Consider the following 17,618-nt stretch of genomic DNA (forward strand, 5'->3'; position numbering starts at 1 on the left):
GTAGCCCAGCAGGCTCCTCTGTCCGTGGGATTCTCCAGGCAAGAACACTGGAGTGGGTTGCCATGCCTTCCTCCAGGGGATCTTCCTGAGCCAGGGATAGAACCCCAGTCTCTTATGTCTCTGGGAGTGTTCTTTACCCCTAGCACCCCCTGGGAAAGGCCCTTAGGAGAGAGGATCAAGAATGATGTCTCTCACTCATATGTGAGAATAAAATCCCATCCTTTTCCTTCTCATGTTGGAGCACAGGGCTCCATGAGGGGGTTCTAAATAGGACCTTTCCATAAATAAACACCCTGCTTCATTGGCTTGGCCTTAGACGTCTTGGATTTGGTTCCAAGTCAATTCATCAAAAGCCATCATTTTACCAAAAGTCAAGACACAATGACCAAATGAACAAGTGGGTCATTCTTTGAAGGATTAAGTTACTATATGACTAATGTGCCAGAGCTTACCAAACTTACTGACTTACCAAAAACTTTATTGTTGTTTTATGTATTTATTTCAACTTGTTACTTAACATACAATAATGCACATATTTAATGTATATAGTTTGACGAGTTTGGATATATATATAAAACCATGATACCATCACAATGTTATTTAAGAGAAGAAATAGTCTGTTTTTTTAAAATATTCTACTTATTTATTTTTCCGTGCTGGGTCTTTGCTGTGGCAGGAGAGATCTTACATTTCATTGCAGTGTGTGGGCTCTTTAGTTGCAGCATGTGAACTCTTAGTTGCTGTGTGTGGCATCCAGCTCCTTGACCAGTGTTCCAACCCGGGCCCCCAGCATTGGGAGTGCAGAGTCCCAGCCACTGAACCACCAGAGAAGTCCCAATGCTGTTATTTTTAAATCTAGAGTTTAATGTGGTTTCCTTTGGGAATTGGCATGGCCAAGTGCCGGTGCCAGCTGGCAAAGTCGATCAGGTCCCGAGAACGTGCACGGCGCGGCTGAGAAAGAAAACTACAGCAAAGGAATACTACAACAAAGATGGGGTCGAGAGGTTCAGACACATCTCCACAAAGGGAAGCGGTCTGACACCGACTTTATTCAGCATCTTATATTCATACAGGACAGCATGAGAAAGACAAGACAGTTAACTTTTTTCTTGGTTGACCTATACATCTTACAAACAGTTACAAGAAATCTTGAGAGCATGGGAATGGCACCCTGTTATTATTTCTTACACCAGATAACATTTCCCTGTGCGTGAGAAGTTTGCCCAGAACTCCAGGTGTCTGCAGTAAATAAGCACCTAATCTCTGGGGTGGTGGGACAGAGAGCTATGTTTGCAAGCAAACCCTCAAGGACTGAGGCAGCTCCCAGAGCTGTGTCCTTCAGACAAAGGACCCCGTTCTCACGGGCAGCTCCCCGCAGCCAAGGGCTGGAGAGAGCCAGTTCCATAAGGTTCTAGGCCTGGACACTCCCCCTCCCCATTCTTTAGTCCCTCCTTCCTCTGGGATAGGCAACTGGAGAAGACTCTCTTCCTCTGCCAGCAAATGATCCCCTCCTCGATCCCAACCCCCAGCTACAAGGGGAATTTGGCTGATGGCCTTCTCCTTCTTCCTCACATACCCTTTCCTGGGCGGTTTCCACCTGGGAATTCCATTTGAAGAAGAAAGGCAAGGTCTTCCTGCTTCTCTTAAATAATGTGATTATACTGCATCAGTGCTCAGGGACCACTCCTCCTGGCTTGAGGCAGCACTCAACCAAGAGCCTTCTTTGCAGTGTTAAATTAGCTGGAACCCAGGTTCTCCCCAGGATGTTGAAGGTGACAAAATATATCTGGAGGCCACATGATCAACTCTGAGCTGGGGAAGGAGGGCTAAGCTTTCCACCTCTGGGAGAAGGGAGGGAGACTGGAAAGTCTCACACTGGCCTAGACAGAGTTTCCTCTTGCATTTCCTCTACAGAGCCAGGAACTCCCCCTCCTGCTAGAGTGGTTTCTATCTGTGCCCCCACCCCACCCCACATATCCTCCGCAAAAGGGAAGGTGGTGAACAGAACTGGGAGAGAACCAGATGAACACCCAGCTCCCTCTCCTCCATAAAGCCCTATGAGCAGCCCCTGTAGAAGTGGCCCTTGGGGTCCTTGCCTCTGACCTCATCACCATGAATGTGGCTCAAGCCTGCTTTGGAACACATTCTCCTCCCTTGAAGACTCAAGCGACCCGTCTTGCACATCTAGGTGCTCCCAGTGGTGCAGGGTGGGGGAAGGACGGGTGTTGGAGATGAGGGTTGAAGAGAATGGATGGGTCTCGGTACACCCCTCCTGGGCACCTGGGAAACTTCAGAGATGTGTGTGGCTTACTGATGGTGACTGTGGAGCAGCAGTTTCCATCAGATGCACTAACCCCATGTGACACACAGAACAAATATGCAGAGAATTCACTACTTTATTGAAAACACAGAAAACGGGCCCTAAAATAGTGGGTCAGTGACTCAGCATGTGTATGTAAGACACATGGCAGGCACTTGGCGGGCCCTGTGTGCTTGATGCTGAGGTATCGGAACTTCAATCTGGCTCAAAGGCACTTTCGACAAAGCTGTCATGGAGACCATTCAAGAGGAAACGGGGCTACAGAAAGGCCACCGGTGGTAGGGGACCAGGCAAGGCCGTGAGGGCAGCCGGAGTGAATGGAGGGTGGTAGAATCCAGGGCAGAGGAGGCAGAAACAGAGGGGGTAAGGGCAGCATGGGCATCAAGGGTGGCACGGGTGGCATCAAGGGGGGCACGGGCGGCAAGGGCATCACGTCCAGGGGCATCGGCTCCAGAGGGACCCAGACCCAATCCGGCTCCTGAACGAGGACGGTGTTGCAGGGTCCACCCCTGTTGCTGACCACACGGTGGGCCGGGAGCAGGGGCGGCGCATCTCTGAACCTCAGTGCTCTCTGACATTTCCTCCACCTGGTCCTTCTGTGCTTAAACCACACCTCCAGTCAGAGAGAAAAAGGGGGCTGGGTTAGTACATGGACCAGTTAATGTCAGACAGGAAAAAACGGAGCAGGGAAATCTTGGTGACTTGAAGATGGGAAACTACACCAGGAGAAGAAGCTATTTCCTTCTGGTTAAAATTTTTTAGGACATTTACTTAAAGGCCGTCCCATCAGCCCCCCTACCCCCCACCCCCAGCAAGTGAGCACTGATGATGTGCCTGGGTCTGGACTGGCTTCTCGCCTTGTCTCTCCTCCCACCTATTACTATTCGTGCCACTAACGCCACTCACTAGGCAGGCGCACCTTCGTGGTGGGGGAAGTTGAGCACATGATAAAGTGGGTGCCTTTTAAAATCATACTGAGAGTAACGGGACCCATTTTGAATGACCCATCTTTGGTGCACAGTAAATAATCAATAGGCACGGGCTGGGTTTGTAAATAAAAGCTGTCCTCAGGGACTGCTGCGACGGTTATAGAGACAGAGCTGGTGTTGTCAGTGAGGTTTGGTCGTGGGGGCCCAGGGACTCTGTGGTTCGTCTGCTGACACCAGTGGAGTGGAAGCCCTGGACACAGCCTCAGTACCAGACTGCAGATCAGAGAGGTTTAGACTGCTGCTGCTTAGTGGCTTCAGTCCGTCCGACTCTGGGCGACCCTATGGACTGCAGCCTGCCAGGCTCCTCTGTCCGTGAAACAAAGTTGGCCCAAAGTGACTAACATTCTTAAAATCTCGGCCGGCCAAGAGATGGCGGGGAGGACGAAACCACTGTTGCCTTTCTCAGCTCTGCACTCTCCACCCTGCCCCGCCCTCCAAATTTGCCCAGGCTCAGGACCCAGTCAGCTCCTTCTGCTCTGGGTGCGGCTGCAGGACCTTGGACCAGAGTCTCTCGTGCCCAGCACAGCCCTGCTCTCTAGGCGCTGCCTCTCAACCAGGAGAGCCTCATTGTCCCCTCATGATTAAGGCAAGAGCATGCAACCTGCATATTAGGAAGAGAATTGACAAACACGTGGGTCAGGATTCACAAAATGGCTCCTTCCGAAATATGAGCCAACTTTCAACAACTGAAAGAAAAACCTGTGCTGTGGGTGCCACTGCTCCCTCAGCATCCCACTTGTTGGAATTACATCATATTTAATGTTTTTGGATGTTTTCACTCTGCAAGTTTTACATGAAACCAAAGGCCTCCTCTCTCTATTGCCTCATTTTTCCTCTCCCATCTTAGTATCTGGGCCCTTCTGATGCATGAATAGGTAGTCTTAAGGAGCCACATTAATAGAGCTCATTTTGGAGGGGGGGATAGAGTGTACCAGGGATCAAATCTGCATAAAGATAAGCAAAATGCAAAACTGGCTAACTGAAGTGCTGGTGGCTACTACTTCCATATTCCCAGTACTGCTTTCATAGAGTAACTCTTGCTGTATGTGAAAACAAGGGGAGGTGTGCATTAAATATTTCTTTGGGAAATTCGTGCCACAGAATTTGGAAATAGATGGGAACATTCTCTCTTTTCCCTTATTTGTTTCCTGTGGGTCCTTTTCCCCTTCAGAATTCCACTAAGAGACCAGTATGTAAACCCCGGAGAAGCATGTCACCAAAACTTCAGGTTTTCTTTCCCAGTGAACTTGCTTTGTCTTCATGAGAGAGCAGACGCCTGGGCCTCCCAAGCCCTGGCCAGACCTGACTGTGAGCCCAGCCCCTGGCCTCGGGCTCCCAGCCTTGCTTTGCAGACCCCCACCCGCACCCCCACCCCGACCAGGTCTGCAGCCCGCATCCTTCACTGCCCTCACACAGGGACTCTGCAGCAAAGCAAATAATAAAACCTTCCTGATTTTTCTTCCTTCCTTTCTTAATTTTATACTTTAAAAAAATATTCCCTTGATACAACTTACTCTGTTCTAAGAACAAATATTCAGTTTCTGTGCCTGGAGGTACCAAGTAGTCATTACCATCTAGGTAAATGGGCAAGTACTTCAAATTAACACAAGTAATGTTAACACAAATTAACACAAGTCCATGGTTGAGAGCCATGGACCATGGGCCATCAGAGAGAAATTCTTCAAAACCAATCCCTGAAAATAGTATGAAAAGGGCAGAAAAAAATCCTTAGACATTAGAAATTGCTCAAAATAACATTCACTCATACATCTGGTAGTTTCATAATGTTGCATATATGCAGTATCTCCAATAAATATAGTAATAGTGTCCAATTTTCTCAAACTCACCTTTCTAGGTCAGTGGAAATTTACTCAACTTTTTAAAATATATATATTTAGAGAAATTCCTAAGGGTTGCAAACCTTTCCTTCATCTCCATCATAATGCACAACCTACTTTGTTAGCAATGTTTTCAGGCTGCACTTCAAACAATGAGAAAATTAAAATTTACAGCTGAAACTCTACACTGTTGTGAGTGTGAGTATGTGTGTGCTCAGTTGTGTCTGACTCTTTGCAACCCCACAGAGCCTGCCAGGCTCCTCTGTCCACGGTATTTTCCAGGCAAGAATACTGAAGCAGGTTGCCATTTCCTACTCCAGGAGGTCTTCCTAAAATAGGGATGGACCCCACGTCTCTTGTGTCTCCTGCGTTGCTCTACCAAACACACAAAAACAACAGCAGGAGGATCCGGCACTTGGGATTTTAAATCATGCCCCTCCCCATCAGTCTCAGCTAAACTAAACGTACATTTGTTGCTCATATGTTGCTTCCTGAGGTGAATTATTCCCTTGCCCAAATGGCTGAATACTTGAAAATTCACTCCTTGCAGAAAGAGCTGATGCCTGGCTTAAATATTTTAAATAATTTACTATACTTGGACCCTTGAATGCTTAGTCGCTCAGTCGTGTCTGACGCTTTGTGACCCCATGGACTGTAGCCCACCAGGCTCCTCTGTCCATGGGGATTCTCCAGGCAAGAATATTGGAGTGAGTTGCCACTCAAGGGGTGGACCCCCTTAAAACCCAGCTATTTGGTGCATTAATTTAAATAATTCCCAAGTCAGACTCAGTCCCAACATGAGTCCACAGAGAATTGCCCCCTAAAGGAAATCAGTGTTAGAAGGAGTTTACTTTACTGAAGAGGTATCTATTCTGGCCCCAAAGTCCCAGAAGTTCCAATCTTATTTCCCAAACATAATGCAGGCTACAAACACAAACCAAAGTGAGAATGTCCAGGATAAGGTATCCAGTTCCTGAAGTGGGTTTTAGAATGGCTGTTACGCCAAAGTGCTTTTTTTGTTTACTCACCAGTATTCTATGTTCAGTCACTCCCATGCATCTTGCAAGCTCCTGTCTGAGGGGGAAGAATTACAAATATTCAGCATTTGACATTATGCATGAAATGAAATATATGTTGTACATTTCTCACTATTTAAGATATTTACTCAGAGAGTAGCCAAGATAACAGCATAAGAAAACTCTGAGCTTACTTCCTCCCTTGGGCACACCAAAATTACAACTATATACAGAGAGGCTATTGATGAGAATGACCTGAAAGATGTCCAGACAAGATCTTCCACAGCTACAGATATAAAGAAGGAGACACAATAAGATGGACAGGAAGGGTGGAGAAGGGGTATAGTCAAGACTCACACCCACAGGTCGGCAACCCATATGTCCTGGGCTTAGTCGCTCAGCTGTGTCCCACTCTTTGGGACGCCATGGACTGGATCCCACCAGGCTCCTCTGTCCATGGGGATTCTCCAGGCAAGAAAACTGGATTGGATTGCCAAGCCCTCCTCCAGGGGATCTTCCCAACCCAGGAGTCAAACCCAGGTCTCCTGCATTGCAGGTGGATTCTTAACCATCTGAGCCACCAGGCAACCAATACACAGGAGGACAATTATAATTGAAGAGATTCACCACAAGAAGCAAGGGGTCTGAGCACACTAGATTTCCTAGCCTGGGGTCCTGTGCTGGGAAGATAAGCTCTCAGAACATTTGGCTTTGAAGACCAGCAGGGCTTCCTTTCAGGAGACCTGGAGCTGTGAGAAATTGAGACTCCACTCTGAAAGGGTGAACCCAAAGTCTCACATGCTCTGGGACCCAGGGCAAAAGCAGTGATTTGAAAGGAGCCTCGGTCAGACCTACCTGTTGATCTGGTGAATCTCCTAAAGAGGCAGGAAACAACTACAGCTCACCCTGGGGACACAGATGCTGGCAGCAGCCATTTTAAGGTGCTCGTTGGACCGTGAGCACTCTGCTGCTGGCAAGGGCCAGTTTGAAATCCTCCCTCTAGATTATTAGTACTGTGACCCAGCCCTCCCCCCAGTCTATTGGCACTAATCCTGGCACACCCCAAACCAAGCCGCTAGCCAGGCAGGGTCACAGCCTCACTCAGCAACAAGTCATTTGCCATAGGAGCTTCTGAGTCCCCAGTCACCCAAGAACCACGCTTGCCCACCAGAGGTCCCAGGACACAGCCCCAAACACCGGTGGGCCAGCAGCCTATGCACTAGGCAATGCCTGGTAACCACCAGACCAGGGGTCCACCCATGGTACTCAGCCCACCACAATGGAAGGGCTCATGCAGCCCATATAGAAAGCACTCCTGGAGCATATAGCTCTGATGACCAGAGGAAGTGACAGAGTGTATTTAATGTGACCAAAGGGGGAAAATCTACAGCAAAGAATACTCTACCTGGAAAAGCTATCATTCAGAGTTGAAGAAGAGATAAAGACTTTTAGAGACAAGTAAAGCTAAGTGTTCAACACCACTAAACATGATTTACAAGAAATATTAAAGGAACTTCTCTAAGCAAAAAAGAAAAGGCTATTAACACAAATAAGAAAAGAATAAAAAGTAAAGTTATAAGCTTTTACACAGCAAAGGAAGCCATAAAGAAAACGAAAGTCCATAGGTTTATGAAACAGAAGAAAGTATTCGCGAATGATGCAATTGACAAGAGCTTAATTTTCAAAATATGCAAACAGCTCATACAACTCAATAACAATGACAAAACAACTCAATCAAAAAATGAGACGACCTAAATTGACATTTCTCCAAAGAAGACGTGTGTGTGTGTGGGCACATATGTGCTCTATCGTGTCCAACTCATTGTGAATGTATGGGACTGTAGCCTGTCAGGCTTCTCTGTGCATGGAATTTCCAAGACAAGAATTCATGGGGTCACAAAGAGTTAGACACAAAGGTGCACACACACACACGTGTCTTCTTTGGAGAAATCTCTGTTTTGGTCTTCTGCCCCTTTTTTGATTGGGTTGGGTTTTTGTTGCTGTTGTTATTAAGTTGTATGAGCTATTTCTGTATTTTTTAAATTAAGCCCAGATATTTCTTCAGAGAAGACATATAGACAGCCATCAAGCACATGAAAAGATTCTCAACACTGCTTATCAAACATCTGGGCATATATCTAGAAAAGAGCAAAATTCTAAGTAGAAAAGATACACATACACCAATGTTCATAATGGCACTGTTTACAACAGCTAAAACATGGAAGCACTCTAAGTGTTCATCAACAGATGAATGGATAAAGATGAATGGATAAAGATACAAAGATTCCATTGTATGTGTACACAATGGAATATTACTCAGCCATAAAAAGAAGGAAATTCTGCCATTTGTAACCATGTGGGTGGACCTGGATAGTATTAGGCAAAGTGAATTAATTCCAACAAAGACAAACATTATAAGATATCACTTTACATGCAGAATCACAAAACAGTACAAATGAACTTTTTTACAAAACAGAAACAGATTCACAGAGGTAGAAAACAAATTTATGGTTTCTGAGGAGGGGGAATAAGTTGGGAGTATGGGATTAACAGATGCACACTACCATATATAAAATAGATAAAAAAAAAACAAGGATTTACTGTATAGCACAGGGAAGGCTATTCATTATCATATAATAAACTATAATGGAAAGAATCTGAAAAAGAATACATATACAAACATATGTATATGTAAGCATAACCGAATACACTAGCTATATAAACCTCATGGTAACCACAAACCAAAAATCTATAATGGACACACATACAACAAAAGAGAAAGGAATCCAAACATAACAGTAAAGAAAGCCATCAAATCACAAAGGAAGAGAGCAAAGAAGAAGAAAAGAACAAAAAGAAAAGAATTAACAAAATGGCAGTAAATATGTACCTACCAATAATTACGTAAATATACATGGAATAAATGCTTCAATTAAAAAGACACAGAGTGGCTGACTGGACACAGAAACAAATCCCACATACACGCTGCCTACAGGAGTCTCCCTGCTGATCTAAATACTCAGACAAAAAGTGAGAGGATGCAAAAAGGTATCCCATGCAAAAGTAAATCAAAAGAAAGCTGGGATAGGAACACTTGTATCAGATAAACTTAGTCTTTCAAACAGAGACCGTAACAAGAGACAGACATTACATAATTAACATAGAATCAACTCAAGAAGATGTAACAACTATAAATATATAGACACCCAACATAAGAGCACCTATGTTGAGTACAGTAGGTACTAACAAACATAAAGGAGAAACTGACAGTAAACATGATATTCAGGACTGTGACACCCCACTTACATCACCAGACAGATCATCCAGACAGAAAATCAATAAGGAAACACTGATCTCAAATGACATATTAGACTTAATGGACTGATAGAGCATCCCATCCAAAAGCAGCAGAATACACATTGACATTTTAGGAATGTCGACATTTTAGGAATCAATAAACTAAGGTGGACTGGAATGGGTGAATTTAGCTTGGATGACCATTATATCTACTACTGTGGGCAGGAACCCCTTAAAAGAAATGGAGTAGCCATCATAGTCAACAAAGGAGTCCGAAAGGAAGTACGTGGATGAAATCTCAAAAACGACAGAATGATCTCCGTTTGTTTCCAAGGCAAACCATTCAATATCACAGTAATCCAAGTCTATGCCCCAACCAGTAATGCTGAAGAAGCTGAAGTTGAACAGTTCTATGAAGAACTACAAGACCTTCTACAACTAACACCCAAAAAAAGATGTCCTTTTCATTATAAGGGACTGGAATGCAAAAGTGGAAAGTCAAGAAATACCTGGAGTAACAGGCAAATTTGGCCTTGGAGTACAGAATGAAGCAGGGCAAAGGCTAACAGAGTTTTGCCAAGACAATGCACTGGTCATAGCAAACACCCTCTTCCAACAACACAAAAGAAGACTCTACACATGGACATCACCAGATGGGCAATACCGAAATCAGACTGATTATATTCTTTGCAGCAGAGGAGTTCTATACAGTCAGCAGAAACAAGACTGGGAGCTGACTGTGGCACAGACCATAAACTCCTTATTGGCACATTCAGACTTAAATTGAAGAGAGTAGGGAAAAGCACTATACCATTCAGATATGACCTAAATTAAATCCCTTACAATTATACAGTGGAAGTGACAAATAGATTCAAGGGATTAGATCTGATAGACAGAGTGCCTGAAGATCTATGGACAGAGGTTCATGATATTGTACAGGAGGGAGGGATCAAGACCATCCCCAAGGGAAAAAAAAATGAAAAAGGCAAAGTGGTTGTCTGAGGAGGCCTTAGAAACAGCTATGAAAAGAAGAGAAGGGAAAGGCAAAGGAGAAAAGGAAAGATATACCCATTTGAATGCAGAGTTCTAAAGAATAGCAAGGAGAGATAAGAAAGACTTCCTCAGCAATCAATGCAAAGAAATAGAGGAAAACAATAGAATGGGAAAAACTAGAGCTCTCTTCAAGAAAATTAGAGGGGGCGGTCCTAAGATGGTGGAGGAATAGGACTGGGAGACCACTTTCTCCCCCACAAATTCATTGAAATAACATTCGAGCGCCGAGCAAATTCCACAGAACAACTTCTGAATGCTGGCAGAGGACATCAGGCACCCAGAAAAGCAGACCATTGTCTTCAAAAGGAGGTAGGACAAAATATAAAAGATAAAAAGAGAGACAAAAGAGGTAGGGACGTAGATCCGTCAAGGGAAGGGAGTCTTAAAAAAGAGAGAAGTTTCCAAACATCAGGAAATACTCTCTCTGGTGGGTCTGTGGGGAGCCTTGGAATCTCAGAGGGCAAAATAACAGGGAGAAAAAATAAATAATTAAAACCCACAGATTACGTGCCCAACAGCAACTCCCAGTGGCGCGACAGCCCAGAGGCTCGCATCCCCCACCAGCAAGCAGCGGAGGGACAGGGAGAGGTGGATGGCATTGCTTAGGATAAGGACCAGACCTGAATGCCCTGAGGGCAATCTGAGGGAACTAGCTTGAGATAGCAACCCAGACTGTGGGATAGTTATCCTGTGATCCTGCAAAAAGCCCTAACCACCTCTAGGCAAGCTCACAGAACAAAGGACTGAGCAGAGCTAGCTGGCTGCGGACCAGTCCATACCCCACTGGAGACAGGCAGGCGAGGGCAGCCAGAGCTGGAAGGGGGCAATCGCAGCCTCAGAGAGGCATCCTATACCAAACTGCAAGCAGATTTCATTGCTAACCAAGACTTCTTGGGATTGTGGATGGTCGACATGCACCGGGAGGCTCGCAGCCAGAGATCAGCTTCCCAGAAGAGAGAAGGCACGCCCGTTGTACACCCAAAAAACCGAGCGGCTGGGACAGAGGAGGGGATAAGTCACAGCCTTCAACTGGGGGCGACTACGCACGCCAAGGACCTGGTCACCTGAGCTGCTCGGACCTGGGACGGGCGCAAAAGCAGGCCCAACCAAGTCTGCGCCTTTGCAGAGTACCCGAGAACCTGAACCTGAGCAGCTTAGACCTGGGAAGTGCATGCAAACCAGGGCCCGCATCAGACAGTTCCTGGCAAAGAAACCTAGAGTCTGAACAGTGTAGACTGGGAAAGCACACACGCCGTGAGCGGAGCAAACCCAGTGTGGCTTAATAACTGAACACACGCAGTGATATTTGTTTGCAGTGTTCCTCCCTCCCCAAAGCACGACTGAACAAGCGAGCCTAAAAAAAAAGTGACCACCACTGCACCCCTTGTATCAGGGCGGAAATTAGACACTGAAGAGACCAGCAAACAGAAGAAGCTAACATAAACAGAGGGAACCACTTTGGAAGTGGCAGGTGCAATAGATTAAAATCCTGTAGTTAGCACCGATACATAGGAAGGGGCCTATCCATAGACAGTGAGAAGTACAAGCCAGACCAAGAAACTATCTGAAAATGAACTGACCCCACACTGTCCACAACAGCTCCAGGGAAAGTCTTAGATATATTTTTACTTTTATCATTTTTAAATTAAAAAATTTTTTTTGTTTCATTTTATTTTAATTTTATTATTTTACTTTTTTTGTTATTTTTAAGTCCCCATTACTCGTTTAATTTTCATTTTTATAACCTACTATTACCTTAGGGGAAAAAAAAAAGAAAGGCCCTATTTTTAAAGCAAACTTCATATATATATATTATAATTTCTGTGACTTTGTGTTTTGCTTTTGTTTTGTTTCATTTTTGTTTTTGTTTTTTTTTAATATTGTATTTTTGAGAATATAACCACTAATCAAAATTTTTAATCTTTGCTTTTTGGTATTTGTTATCAACTTTGTAACTTTAAGAACCCAATCTTCAGTACCCATTTTTACTTGGGAGCGAAATCACTGGCCTGACTGCTCTCTCCCCCTTTGGACTCTCCTTTTTCTCCACCAGGTCGCCTCTATCTCCCCCCTCCCCCTTTCCTTCTCTACCCAACTAGGTGAATCTCTTTGTGTGTTCTGGGCTGTGGAGAACACTTAGGGAACTGATTACTGGCTGGATCTGTCTCTCTCCTTTTAATTCCCCCTTTTATCATCCTGGCCACCTCTGTCTCCTTCCCCCCTCTTCTCTTCTCTGTGTAACTCCATGAACATCTCTGAGGGGTCCAGACTGTGGACAGCACATAGGGAACTGATTACTGGCTAGCTTGCTCTCTCCCCTTTTGATTCCCCCTCTTCTCCTCCTGGTCACTTCTATCTCCCTCCTCCCTCTTCTCTTCTCCATGTAACTCTGTGTAACTCTCCAGGTGTCCCTCACTGTGGAGAAACGTTTCATCATTAACTTAGATGTTTTATCATCAGTGCTCTATAGATGGAGAAGTCTTGAGGCTACTGTAAGAATAATACTGAAAACCAGAGGCAGGAGGCTTAAGTCCAAATCCTGAGAACACCAGAAAACTCCTGAATCCAGGGAACATTAATCAATAGGAGCTTATCAAACGCCTCCACACCTACACTGAAACCAAGCACCACCCAAGGGCAGACAAGTTCCAGAGCAAGACATACCATGCAAATTCTCCAGCAACACAGGAACATAACCCTGAGCCTCAATATACAGGCTGCCCAAAGTCACACCAAACCCACTGACATCTCAAAACTCATTACTGGACACTTCACTGCACTCCAGAGAGAAGAAATCCAGCTCGACCCATCAGAACACTGACATATGCTTTCCTAACCAGGAAACCTTGACAAGCCATGCGTCCAGCCCCACCCACAGTCAGGAACCTCCACAATAAAGAGGAACCACCAACTGCCACAAAAGCCACCCCAAACACAGCAATATAAACAAGATGAAAAGACAGAGAAATACCCAGCAGGTAAAGGAACAGGATAAATGCCCATCAAATCAAACAAAAGAGGAAGAGATAGGGAATCTACCTGATGAAGAATTCCAAATAATGATAGCAAAAATGATCCAAAATATTGAAAACAAATTGGAGTTACAGATAAATAGCCTGGAGACAAGGATTGAGAAGATGCAAGAAAGGTTTAACAAGGACCTAGAAGAAATAAAAAAGAGTCAATATATAATGAATAATGCAATAAATTAGATCAAAACACTCTGGAGGGAACCAACAGTAGAATAACAGAGGCATAAAATACAATAAGTGAGGTAGAAGATACAATGGTAGAAATAAATGAATCAGAGGAAAAAAGAAAAACGAATTAAAAGAAATGAAGACAACCTCAGAGACCTCTGGGACAATGTTAAACGCCCCAATATTCGAGTCATAGGAGTCACAGAAGAAGAAGACAAAAAGAAAGACCATGAGAAAATACTTGAGGAGATAATAGCTGAAAACTTCCCTAAAATGGGGAAGGAAATAATCACTCAAGTCCAAGAAACCCAGAGAGTCCCAAACAGGATAAACCCAAGGCAAAACACCCCAAGACACATATTAATCAAATTAACAAAGATCAAACACAAAGAACAAATATTAAAAGCAGCAAGGGAACAACAACAAACAACACACAAGGGGATCCCCATAAGGATAACAGCTGATCGTTCAATAGAAACTCTTCAGGCAGGAGGGAATGTCAGGGAATACTTAAAGTGATGAAAGAAAATAACCTACAGCCCACATCACTGTACCCAGCAAGGATCTCATTCAAATATGAAGGAGAAATCAAAAGCTTTACAGACATGCAAAAGCTGAGAGAATTCAGCACCACCAAACCAGCTCTCCAACAAATGCTAAAGGATCTTCTCTAGGCAGGAAACACAAAAAGGGTGTATAAACTTGAACCCAAAACAATAAAGTAAATGGCAATGGGATCATATTTATCAGTAATTACCTTAAATGTAAATGGGTTGAATGCCCCAACCAAAAGACAAAGACTGGCTTAATGGATACAAAAACAAGATCCCTATATATGTTGTCTACAAGAGACCCACTTCAAGACAAGGGACACATACAGACTGAAAGTGAAGGGTTGGAAAAAGATATTCTGTGCAAATAGAGACCAAAAGAAAGCAGGAGGAGCAATACTCATATCAGATAAAATAGACTTTAAAACAAAGGCTGTGTAAAGAGACAAAGAAAGACACTGCATAATGATCAAAGGATCAATTGAAGAAGACATAACAATCATAAATATATATGCACCCAGCATAAGAGCCGGAGAAGGCAATGGCATCACATTCCAGTACTCTTGCCTGGAAAATCCCATGGACGGAGGAGCCTGGTACACTGGGGTCCATGAGGTCGCTAAGAGTTGGACACGACTGAGAAACTCCACTTTCACTTTTCACTTTCATGCATTGGAGAAGGAAATGGCAACCCACTCCAGTGTTCTTGCCTGGAGAATCCCAGGAACAGAGGAGCCTGGTAGGAGGCCATCTATGGGGTCGCACAGAGTCGGACATGACTGAAGCGACTTAGCAGCAGCAGCAGCAGCAGCAACATAGAAGCACCACAATATGTAAGACAAATGCTAACAAGTATGAAAGGGGAAATTAACAATAACACAATAATAGTGGGAGACTTTAATACCCCACTCACACCTATGGATAGATGAACTAAATAGAAAATTAACAAAGAAACACAAACTTTAAATGATACAATAGATAGTTAGACCTAATTGATATCTATAGGACATTTCATCCCAAAACAATGAATTTCACCTTTTTCTCAAGTACACACGGAACTTTCTCCAGGATAGACCACATCTTGGGCCATAAATCTAGCCTTGGTAAATTAAAAAAAAAATTGAAATCATTCCACGCATCTTTTCTGACCACAATGCAGTAAGATTAGATCTCAATTACAGGAGAAAAAACTATTAAAAATCCCAACATATGGAGGCTGAACAACATGCTGCTGATCAACTAAAAAATCACAGAAGAAATCAAAAAAGAAATCAAAATATGCATAGAAACAAATGAAAATGAAAACACAACAACCCAAAACCTACAGGACACTGTAAAAGCAGTACTAAGGGGATGGTTCATAGCAATACAGGCTTACCTCAAGAAACAAGAAAAAAGTCAAATAAATAACCTAACTCTACACCTAAAGCAACTTGAAAAGAAAGAAATTATGAAACCCAGGGTTAGGAGAAGGAAAGAAATCTTAAAAATTAGGGCAGAAATTAATGCAAAAGAAACAAAAGACACCATAGCAAAAATCAACAAAACCAAAAGGTGGTTCTTTGAGAGGATAAATAAAATTGACAAACCATTAGCCAGACTCATCAAGAAACAAAGGGAGAAAAATCAAATCAACAAAATTAGAAATGAAAATGGAGAGATCACAACAGACAACACAGAAATACAAAGGATCATAAGAGACTATTATCAGCAACTATATGCCAATAAAATGGACAACTTGGAAGAAATGTACAAATTCTTAGAAAAGTACAACTTTCCAAAACTGAACCAGGAAGAAACAGAAAATCTTAACAGACCCATCACAAGCACAGAAATTGAAACTGTAACAAGATATCTTCCAACAAACAAACCCCAAGACCAGCCGGCTTCACAGCTGAATTCTATGAAAATTTAAAGAACTAACACCTATCCTACTCAAACTCTTCCAGAAAATTGCAGAGGAAGGTAAACTTCCAAACTCATTCTATGAGGCCACCATCACCCTAATACCAAAACCTGACAAAGATGCCACAAAAAAGAAAACTACAGGACAATATCACTGATGAACGTAGATGCAAAAATCCTTAACAAAATTCTAGCAAATAGAATCCAACAACATATTAAAAAGATCATACATCATGACTAAGTGGGCTTTATCCCAGGGATGCAAGGATTCTTCAATATCCACAAATCAGTCAATGTAATACACCACATTAACATGTTGAAAAATAAAAACCATATGATTATCTCAATAGATGCAGAGAAAGCCTTTGACAAAATTCAACATCCATTCATGATAAAAACCCTCCAGAAAGCAGCAATAGAAGGAACATACCTCAACATAATAAAAGCTATATATGACAAACCCACAGCAAACATTATCCTCAATGGTGAAACATTGAAAGGATTTCCCCTAAAGTCAGGAACAAGACAAGGGTGCCCACTCTCACCATTACTATTCAACAGTTTTGGAAGTTTTGGCCTCAGCAATCAGAGCAGAAAAAGAAATAAAATGAATCCAGATTAGAAAAGAAGAAGTAAAACTCTCACTGTTTGCAGATTATATGATCCTCTACATAGAAAACCCTAAAGACTCCACCAGAAAATTACTAGAGCTAATCAATGAATATAGTAAAGTTGCAGGATATAAAATCAACACACAGAAATCCCTTGCATTCCTATAGACTAACAATGATAAAACAGAAATTAAGGAAACAATTCCATTCACCATTTCAATGAAAAGAATAAAATACTTAGGAATATATCTACCTAAAGAAACAAAAAGACCCATACATAGAAAGCTATAAAACACTGGTGAAAGAAATCAAAGAGGACACTAATAGATGGAGAAATATACCGAGTGCTTGGATTGGAAGAATCAATATAGTGAAAATGAGTATACTACCCAAAGCAATCTATAGATTCAGTGCAATCCCTATCAAGCTACCAATGATATTTTTCAGAGAACTAGAACAAATAATTTCACAATTTGTATGGAAATACAAAAAACTTTTAATAGCCAAAGAAATCTTGAGAAAGAAGGACAGAACTGAAGGAATGAACCTGCCTGCCTTCAGGCTCTACTATGAAGCCACAGTCATCAAGACAGTATGGTACTGGTACAAAGACAGAAATATAGATTCATGGAAAAAAATAGAAAGCCCAGAGATAAATCCACGCACCTATGAACATCTTATCTTGACAAAGGAAGAAAGAATATACAATGGAGAAAAGATAATCTCTTTAACAAGTGGTGCTGGGAAAACTGGTCAACCACATGTAAAAGAATGAAACTAGAACACTTTCTAACACCATACACAAAAATAAACTCAAAATGGATTAAAGATCTAAATG

General features: G+C 42.9%; 1 protein-coding gene across 1 annotated transcript in view; it reads right to left on the reverse strand.

Annotated features, from left to right (window-relative positions):
- Window positions 1-1,059: 1,059 nt before the first annotated feature.
- The window catches only part of LOC139181170 (rhox homeobox family member 2-like), a 29,569-nt gene continuing 13,010 nt past the window's right edge, over window positions 1,060-17,618 (reverse strand). The window contains exons 3-4 of the mRNA XM_070784063.1: window positions 6,176-6,221; window positions 1,060-2,933 (exon numbers count right to left, since the gene is read on the reverse strand). Coding sequence (XP_070640164.1) covers window positions 2,550-2,933; window positions 6,176-6,221 — 430 coding nt within the window. The 3' untranslated portion in view covers window positions 1,060-2,549. The remainder of the gene's footprint in view (window positions 2,934-6,175; window positions 6,222-17,618) is intronic.

This window comes from Bos indicus, chromosome X (assembly GCF_029378745.1).
Source record: "Bos indicus isolate NIAB-ARS_2022 breed Sahiwal x Tharparkar chromosome X, NIAB-ARS_B.indTharparkar_mat_pri_1.0, whole genome shotgun sequence".
NCBI lineage: Eukaryota > Metazoa > Chordata > Mammalia > Artiodactyla > Bovidae > Bos > Bos indicus.